Raw genomic sequence first — 9,016 nt, forward strand, 5'->3', positions numbered from 1 at the left:
ACTTTAGTCCACTATATAGTCCACTAGACCGAGTGATTGAAAACAAATGAGTGAATTCAGACACTGATGAACAGCAAGTTAACAGTTAACAAGCAGAATCACTGAAGGAAAGAACAAGAAACAAAACTACAACTGACTTCAGTCACAGCCTCACCTTTGTTTGGCCTCACCGTTTTGGCGATCAGTGGGTGCTTTAGTGGGGCTCTTGACCCTTGACTCTTTAATGTTAGTTTTTATCTGCTGTTGTATCTGTGTGTGTAAAGCACATTTGTTATGACAAGAAGAGCCGAGAGAAATTGTAATGAAGTGGTTTTGATAACTATTAATAATGATGAAATAATCATCTCATGATCTGATTCACTGATCTCAATTAGTGTCTAATTACATGGGTTGAATATTTTGTTGTTTTTGGTACTAATATCACTCTACAGAATATGTTGACAAACTGTTAAGAAATTAAAAAAAAATTATGTATAAAACCTTTAAAACTGATCTCAATTAGTGTTTAATTATATGGGTTGATTAATTTTTTTTTTTGTTTATGGTACTAATAAGACTCTACAAGATATGTTGACAAACTATTGTGAAGAAATTTAAAAACATTTTATGCACAAAACCTTTAGAGCTACAGCACCGTTTAGACACACAGACATCAAGAATCAGCACATGAATCTCAACAATGGTGACTATTATTAATTTAAAAAATCATGCCGCAATGCATGCTGGGTGCCAGCACAAAACTCCCAGCATGCTTGCAGCATGAATTTTTTTTTTTATTGTCACCAATGTTGAGATTCATAGGCTGACTGTTGATGTCTGTGTGTTTAAGTTCTGCCACACTTCAAAGCTTTTATTTGTGCATGTTGTGCTTAGGACTGTTTCACAATGATTGCAGTAGTATCAGTGGCACAACTCAAGTATTAGTTATATGTTACACACTTAATAAGAGAGTAAATATTAGGTGAGATCAGTGAATCAGACTAGGTCATGATGGTTTTGACATCACAAACACATCACATTTATCTGATCATAGATTCTTTTGGCTTTTCTTGCTATAAAAACTGCGTTAAATAAACACAGCTAATTTAAGCAACCCGAAAAAAACTATTTTCTTGCTTGTGGTTTTATTTAAAGGCAGTAACTGTGTAGTTACTAATGCAGTGTGAATTTCTTCAATATTTTCAATCACACATGAATGTGTGCTGCTGTTATCTGCGAGAGATTTGAGTTGAATTGATGCTTTTAATGACGTTGCATAAATTAGTAGGTTTTTTTTCATGGACTTAAGCAAAGTAGTTCTTAATACCAGTATACTTGCAGTACTTAAACATTATAAATATTAGTTTATAAACAAATGCCAATTGGCCAAATTAAGTGCAGTCGGTTTCTGCAAATAAAATGAGTTAACTCAAAGGTTTGCATATTAACATTGTATCAGTTAATTAAATACAGTTTTTCACTGTAAATTTAAATGTTGCTACCATATTTTTCATAGTAAAGTTCTGGCAACCATAGCTGCCGATATTTTACCGTAAATTTAACAGATTTTTTTTACAGTGCAGTTGGTGCGATTATTCGCAAATGGAAGAAACACAAAATAACTGTCAATCTCCCTCGGTCTGGGGCTCCATGCAAGATCTCACCTCGTTGAGTTTCAATGATCATGAGAACAGTGCGGAATCAGCCCAGAACTACACGGGAGGAGCTTGTCAGTGATCTCAAGGCAGCTGGGACCACAGTCACCAAGAAAACAATTGGTAACACACTACGCCGTGAAGGACTGAAATCCTGCAGCGCCCGCAAGGTCCCCCTGCTCAAAAAGGCACATGTACAGCCCTTTTAAAGTTTGCCAAAGAACATCTAAATGATTCAGAGAAGGCTTGGGAGAAAGTGCTGTGGTCAGATGAGACCAAAATTGAGCTCTTTGGCATCAACTCAACACACCGTGTTTGGAGGAGGAGGAATGCTGCCTATGACCCCAAGAACACCATCCCTACAGTCAAGCACGGAGGTGGAAATATGCTTTGGGGGTGTTTTTTCTGCTAAGGGGACAGGACAACTGCACCGCATAAAAGGGACGATCGGCGGGGCCATGTACTGACAGGACATTGAAAATAGGTCGTGGATGGGTATTCCAGCATGACAAAGACCCAAAACACACGGCCAAGGAAACAAAGGAGTGGCTCAAGAAGAAGCACATTAAGGTCCTGGAGTGGCCTAGCCAGTCTTCAGACCTTAATCCCATAGAAAATCTGTGGAGGGAGCTGAAGGTTTGAGTTGCCAAACGTCAGTCTTGAAACCTTAAAAGGTTACTCTACCCCAAAATTAAAATTTTGTCATTAATCACTTACCCCCATGTCGTTCCAAACCTGTAAAACCTTCGTTCGTCTTCGGAACACAATTTAAGATATTTTGGATGAAAACCGGGAGGCTTGTTACTGTCCCATTCACTGCCGAGACGAGAATACTTTTTGTATGCAAAGAAAACAAAAATAACGACTTTATTCAACAATTCGTCTCCTCTGTGTCTCTCCTCATCACCGTAGCACCATTTTGGAGAATATGCGCTGAACGCAAGCAGCGTACGCTATTCTGGGCCACCCGCGCTACATGGATGCGCTGTTTTCGTTCAAATCAAAGCGTAAATACACGTAGAAAACGTATCCTTGTGTCGCGGCAGATACAGAAGAGCGTACGCTGCTTGCGTTCAGTGGTTATTCTCCAAAATAGCGCTACGTGATGCGGAGAGACACAAAGGAGACAAATTGTTGAATAAAGTCATTATTTTTGTTTTCTTCGCGTACAAAAAGTATTCTCGTCGCTTCATAACGTTACAGTTGAACCACTGATGGAACATGGACTATTCTGACGATGTCTTTCATACTTTTCTGGACCTTGACAGTGTAAGTTACTTGGCAGTCAATGGGACAGTCACAAGCCTCCCGGTTTTCATCCAAAATATCTTAAATTGTGTTCCGAAGACGAACGAAGTTTTTACAGGTTTGGAACGACATGGGGGTAAGTGATTAATGACAAAATTTTCATTTTGGGGTGGAGTAACCCTTTAATGGCTTGGAGAGGATCTGTAAAGAGGAGTGGGACAAAATCCCTACTAAGATGTGTACAAACCTGGTGGCCAACTACAAGAAACTTCTGACCTCTGTGATTGCCAACAAGGGTTTTGCCACCAAGTACCGAAGGGGTCAAATATTATTTAACTTATTAAAATGCGAATCAATTTATAACTTTTTTTGAATGTGTTTTTCAGGATTTTTTTGTTGTTATTCTGTCTCTCACTGTACAAATAAACCTACCATTAAAATTATAGACTGATCATTTCTTTCTCAGTGGGCAAACGTACAAAATCAGCAGGGGATCAAATAATTTTCCCCCCCACTGTACATGTTCATTCTTTTTCATTTCCTAAACATCTTTTCAAACACCATCATTATAATGCAATTTTTTATTGTTGCTAAAGGAAAATTTATAGCATTAGAAACATAATGTGAGTGATATTTGCCGGTACATCTGTAGTTGGCTAAAATGTAGTTGTCTGTTTGCACACAATGAAAAAAAATGTAGCTTTTTTTTAATCAAATTTCCCGCACTACATTGGACATTTGCAAGGAAATATGCCATTAAAACAATACTTGGCCATTTTGATCGATTGTAAAAAAAAAGAAAAAGAAAAATGAAGTAGGTTGACAATCATGTCGCTGATTAGAATCTGCAAAAAAATAACTTTATTGCACATATAATAAAAAAATGATTGAACGCGGAAATATGTGCGAAAGTCTGAATGTGCGAATATAAAACCTTTACCCAGGTCTCTGGTCCCCTCCCTGCTTACCGGGGCGATGACATACATCGCAGACTGTCGTCACTCAATTAGCCTATCACTAACCAAAAGTGGTTGTTCATGCCACAGATCAGATATTTAAAACTTGAAATTTTAAACACATTGTGGGGAAAAAAAATTAGACACCCACAGACATCAAGAACCAGCATATGTTTCAGTTAGTGATAGGACTGGACGACTTCTTGATGGTGTAAACCATATCATCTGATCACTCTTGTTTATTGTTTCCTTTGTAACAAATTATATTTTCATAAACACTGATGAAACTAAATAAACACTAATCACCGTGATGGTAACCAATCATTTTCAATAAAACAACATCTAAACCTGTTAATTTCTTATAACTGTAGACCAATGAGAGAAATAAAGTTTCAGTTGATTTTGTTGATCATCTAAGGCTGTGGCTGGAAGTCAGCTGTAGTTCTTGTGTTTCTCTTTCATTCAGTGATTCTGCTTGTTATCATAAGGTGTCTTCAGTAATCAAACATTCATCTCTTAATTAACCAATGAAGTACCTAATTAACTCTAATTACTTTTAACACCAAGCGGTGTTGATTTAACACCGGGGAATTTACTGTACAGGTATGCTCATTTACAATGTTCATTAAAACAGCAGAGCAAGAAACCAGCAGGTAAGTAGACTGGATATTGAAATGTAAACACTCCACTTCCCTTAATAACAGTCCATTGTCTCGATACAGGCCAGTGTGCTGAGACTCCAGATGAGCGGTAATCCAATTTCAATTAAATTCCATTTAAATAATTGCATTTTAAAATATATTTATCATCATAAGACCAGTTGTTATCCCAGCTGGCTGTTAAAAAAAACAACAACAAAAAAACTAAACATTAATAATGGTTGTAATAACGAAACAGAACAATGTAGCTATTCCTTAGTTTTTAGTGAACCACAAGCCTGGTGGATTAAGTTTAATCACAACAGACAAAATGCAATTTAAACATACCAGTCATCATACTGACACCCCCGTCAATATTATAGGACATGTACATGATGTGAAGTGCTTGCTGTTGTTCACCTGAACTGTCAGATTGTTGTTGGAATAGAGGCAATTTTAGCGCTTGTCATAGCTCCATCAGTCTCTTGATCGTGTTACCACTATTGGCACTGTAATAATAATCACAACCACACAAACTAACAGAATGATGGCTGCAAGCGTTTTACAAATTTTGTTCCTCTTCATTTCAGCTGCTTTCTTCTTGAGCAGTGAATCATAACCAGGGGTGTAGAGATCTTCCAGCCAGAAGCTCAGCTCTTTTGGGTCCTCCTGAAAGACACAAAATCAGATTGGACAGACATCTCTTAAATGTAAAGCTACAATTTCATACACTGATCAGCCACAACATCAAAACCACGGACAGGAGAAATGAACAACATTAAGTACATTGTTACATTGGCACCTGTCAGTGCGGTGGGATATACTAGGCAGAAAAGGAAAAGTCCGTTTTTGAATTTCATGTGTTGGAAGGAGACAAAATGGGCAAGCAGAAAGATGTGAGTGCCCTTGACAAGGGCAAAATAGTGATGGCTGGGTCAGAATATCTCCAAAATGCTAAGAACCCACATAGAAAACAATCTTGGGCTGAATGTGGCCTTAACTCAATTTCTGGAGGGCCACAGCTCTGCAGAATTTAGCTCCAAATCACACCTGCTTTGAATTTTCTAGTGATCCTGCAGACCTTGATTAGCTGGATCAGGTGTGTTTTATTAGGGTTAGAGCTAAACTGTGCAGGACACCGGCCCTCCAGGATTTGAGTTTGAGACCAGTGATCTAAGAACATTTTAATTTTAAGCATTTTAAAATGTCCCTGTGTGCTGAGACGATGTGTTGGCCTGAGTGTCTGTCTCCGATCGAAGGGAGTTTTTTTCATTGTTATTTCAGTACAGTTGACATCTGGAAGAAATACACGGACATTATTTTTGTTGTTGCTTAGGAGTAAAGCTGATTTGGAACGTGTGGTTTTTGCTACTGTTCTTTCGCGGAAATCCTCGATCATTGTTTTGACACATTACTGCCGCTGTGTGGACACGGATGGCATTGTGAACTCTTTGATCCTCTTCCTGGGACTGTATTTCTCCTTTTTTCCAGTATTTCCTTATTTTGGAGAATCCAGCCATTGCCCCTTGGCTTTTAGTTTTTTTTATATTTCACCGTTTTTTTTTTTTTTTGGACGCTTTGCCATGTTTTTTTGTCTCAAGATTTGCATATTTGTCTTTTTTTAATTTGTTTGTTTGTTTTTTGGATGGACATCTGCATGGACTTTCAGAACTGGTAACAGAGCCTTGTTTTAAATGAATCTGCATTACAGTGTTTGCTGGAAAGACTGTTCGCTGATTTCCTCTGAATTGCTTTTTCTTGTGTTTAAAAGGAAAAGACTTGTTCTTTTTGAACATGTTGCTGTTGGTTGATCTGATTACCCTGCCATATCTGGACACTCCAATACCAGCCCAGTTCCACAGTGAGGTAAAAATGTGAATATTGGGTTGTGACTCTTGTGATTCTCACTCAGGTATGTTGATTTACATGAGAAAGATTATCTGAGGTGGAATGTAATACATGCTGTCAGTTAAACTGAATATCATTTGAACATATTGCAGGAACTGTTACCTTGATTCTTGTTGATTTGACTATTATAGCAGAGGGCAAAGAGACTGACCAAAATTTGAGTTAAGTGAAACTTTTTTTTTTTTAAATATATTTCTCATTGGTGAATTCAAGTAAAGTGACACAAGGGTTTATTTGTGTTTCTTATACTGGTAAAAAATGTATCGCCTGAATTCACTGTATGTCGCTTTGGATAAAAGCGTCTGCTAAATACATAAATTATTAATTATTACACATTATTATTATTTCCCACTATTCTTTGTGTTTATTGAACATTGGAAAAATAAACCCACTTCTGATATCTTGGAGTAGGGGCATTCCTCCTTTCTTGTGGGCTGATATAGGGAAGAGGGGTTAATTAACGTCACTATACTGTGGAGTGCTACCGTCTACGTTATTATGTTCCAGAGACTCATGACATACGGGGGAAAAAGGAAAACAAAAGACTGTTCAAAAACGAAAACAAAACACGGGAGAAGGAGCGCTGCTTACTGTTTACGGTCTGCTGTTCTGTCACAGCGGGTCAATTTGACCCACTTTTTTTTTTTGTTCCAAGCAACTACAGACCCAAATGAAATCAGGGGTCATTCTTTCCCTCACTGTTTGTCTGTCTGTGGATGTGGCTGATTATGTGTTCCTGTCTCCCTGTCTGTTTGATCTTGTGCTCTAGTCTTGCCCTAGTCTTGTCTCTTGTAATTCTATGTTCTTGTCTTGCTCCTTGTTTTTGGATGTGGTCTGTTTTTGTCTTTTTGCTTTTATTTTAGTATTCATTTAGTTCTCTTAGTCCTGATCTTTTGTTTTCATTTTTTGGTTGATATTTTAGTTATTTGTGTTGGTTAATTTAATAATTTTTAGTTTTTTTTTTTTCTGTCTTGGAGTAATTTGTGTTCCTGTGGAGCTATGTTTTGTCTTGTTGTGGTGTTCGAGTTCCTGTCCTGACCTGTTCCTGTCCACTGGTTCCCTTGCCTGGCGTCTGGGGGTGCTTCAGAGTTTATGGTCAATAAGTATCTGAGCTCAGCTCTCTGGTGCCTTGCTCTGGTCTCTCCACCGGCCTGGTCTTGCCGCCTCCTCTGCTGCTATAGTATTCTGCCAGTTGATGTCTGAGGCTGTTCCAGTGGCCTTCCCTAGCTATCTCTGTTTGTGTTCCTGTTGTGGTATCACCTGTGCACCTCACTACCCTTTTGTATTGATCTGTTTTGTCAATAAACCCTTGTTACTCACACTGCAATTGGGTCCTCATTCCAGATCCCTGACAATAAGTTGCTAAACAAGCCAAAGTGAATTAGGCTAATTCAATGCGACACTGAAAGCAAACGGCATTCTCGCGCAGCCTACCTCTCTCATTCGGCATTAATCCATTAAATGTGTCCATATTTGCAATGTATTTGAATGCTAAACTATTATTTATTATGTAAACCAGGCTTACTTAACGCACTTAAAAAACATCTTCGTCACATGAGCAATGTGTTTGGCCCGAGCTCAGGCTGTGGCAACTTATAATGTAATAACAGTTCATAAGGTAATACCAGCACATAATTTAAAACAATTGTTTACAATATCATAATTATCTTTCAATATAATACATTTGAGTATTAATGAAAATTGAGTTTTATTAAAAGAAAATTAGGCTTATTAGGCTGCATTCTGAACTTTTAATTAGTTTTTTATAAAATGCTTACTAATTTTGTGATTACGACATGCTTCATTTTTGAGATATAGGCCTGGTTTCACAGACGGGGCTTAGACTAAGCCAGGATTAGGCCATAATTCAATTCGGACATTTAAGTAATTTTTATAAACGTGCCTTAGAAAAAACATCACTGGTGTGCATTCTGAGACAAAATAAAGGCACTGATATATTTTAAGATCAGTCAGAGCAAGTTTCTTTCAGGTGAAACAGCTCAGACTTAGATTTTAGTCTGGGATTAGGCTTAAAGGGTTAGTTCACCCAAAAATGAAATTAGGCTGTGTTTTACTCACCCCCGAGGCATCCTAGGTGTATATGACTTTCTTCTTTCAGACGAATCCAGTCGGAGTTATATTAAAAATTGTCTTTGATCTTTCAAGCTGTTTAATGCCACTCAGTGGGTGTTGCATTGCTTCAGTCCAAAAGAAGTGAAATAAAAATCGCCCATCACACTGGAACGAACTCTGGGGCCACAGCCGACACCCTTCTCCTCACTCCTAGCATCCTCTTCTGGATCGGGGGTAACAGGCGTGGTCTGGGTCCACACTGGAGCGAACTCTGGGGCCTGGGCCGACATTGGAGCGAGCTCTGGGGCTGAAGCCGACACCCTTCTCCTCACCCCTAGTCTCCTCTTCTGGATCGGGGGGAAAAGGCGTGGTCGGCGAACTTGAGTGTTGAACGTCTGGCGTGCTTGCCATATTAATGTCCGGTGGGCTTGCCATATGCGTAGCCAGCAGGCTGGTGATAGCCCCGGCTGACAGGCCTCCTATCGGCCTGGCCAGCGGGCTGGAGATAGCCCCGGCTGGCGGGCTTCACATAGGAACCACTGGCGGGGTCGCCCCACTT

General features: G+C 38.9%; 1 protein-coding gene across 1 annotated transcript in view; it reads right to left on the bottom strand.

Annotated features, from left to right (window-relative positions):
* Nucleotides 1-4,269: 4,269 nt before the first annotated feature.
* Nucleotides 4,270-9,016, bottom strand: part of minar2 (membrane integral NOTCH2 associated receptor 2) — a 22,446-nt gene continuing 17,699 nt past the window's right edge. Inside the window, exon 3 of the mRNA XM_016476788.1 lies at nucleotides 4,270-5,145. Coding sequence (XP_016332274.1) covers nucleotides 4,954-5,145 — 192 coding nt within the window. The 3' untranslated portion in view covers nucleotides 4,270-4,953. The remainder of the gene's footprint in view (nucleotides 5,146-9,016) is intronic.

The sequence above is a fragment of the Sinocyclocheilus anshuiensis genome, unplaced genomic scaffold (assembly GCF_001515605.1).
Source record: "Sinocyclocheilus anshuiensis isolate Anshui unplaced genomic scaffold, SAMN03320099.WGS_v1.1 scaffold1474, whole genome shotgun sequence".
NCBI classification, from domain to species: Eukaryota; Metazoa; Chordata; class Actinopteri; order Cypriniformes; family Cyprinidae; genus Sinocyclocheilus; species Sinocyclocheilus anshuiensis.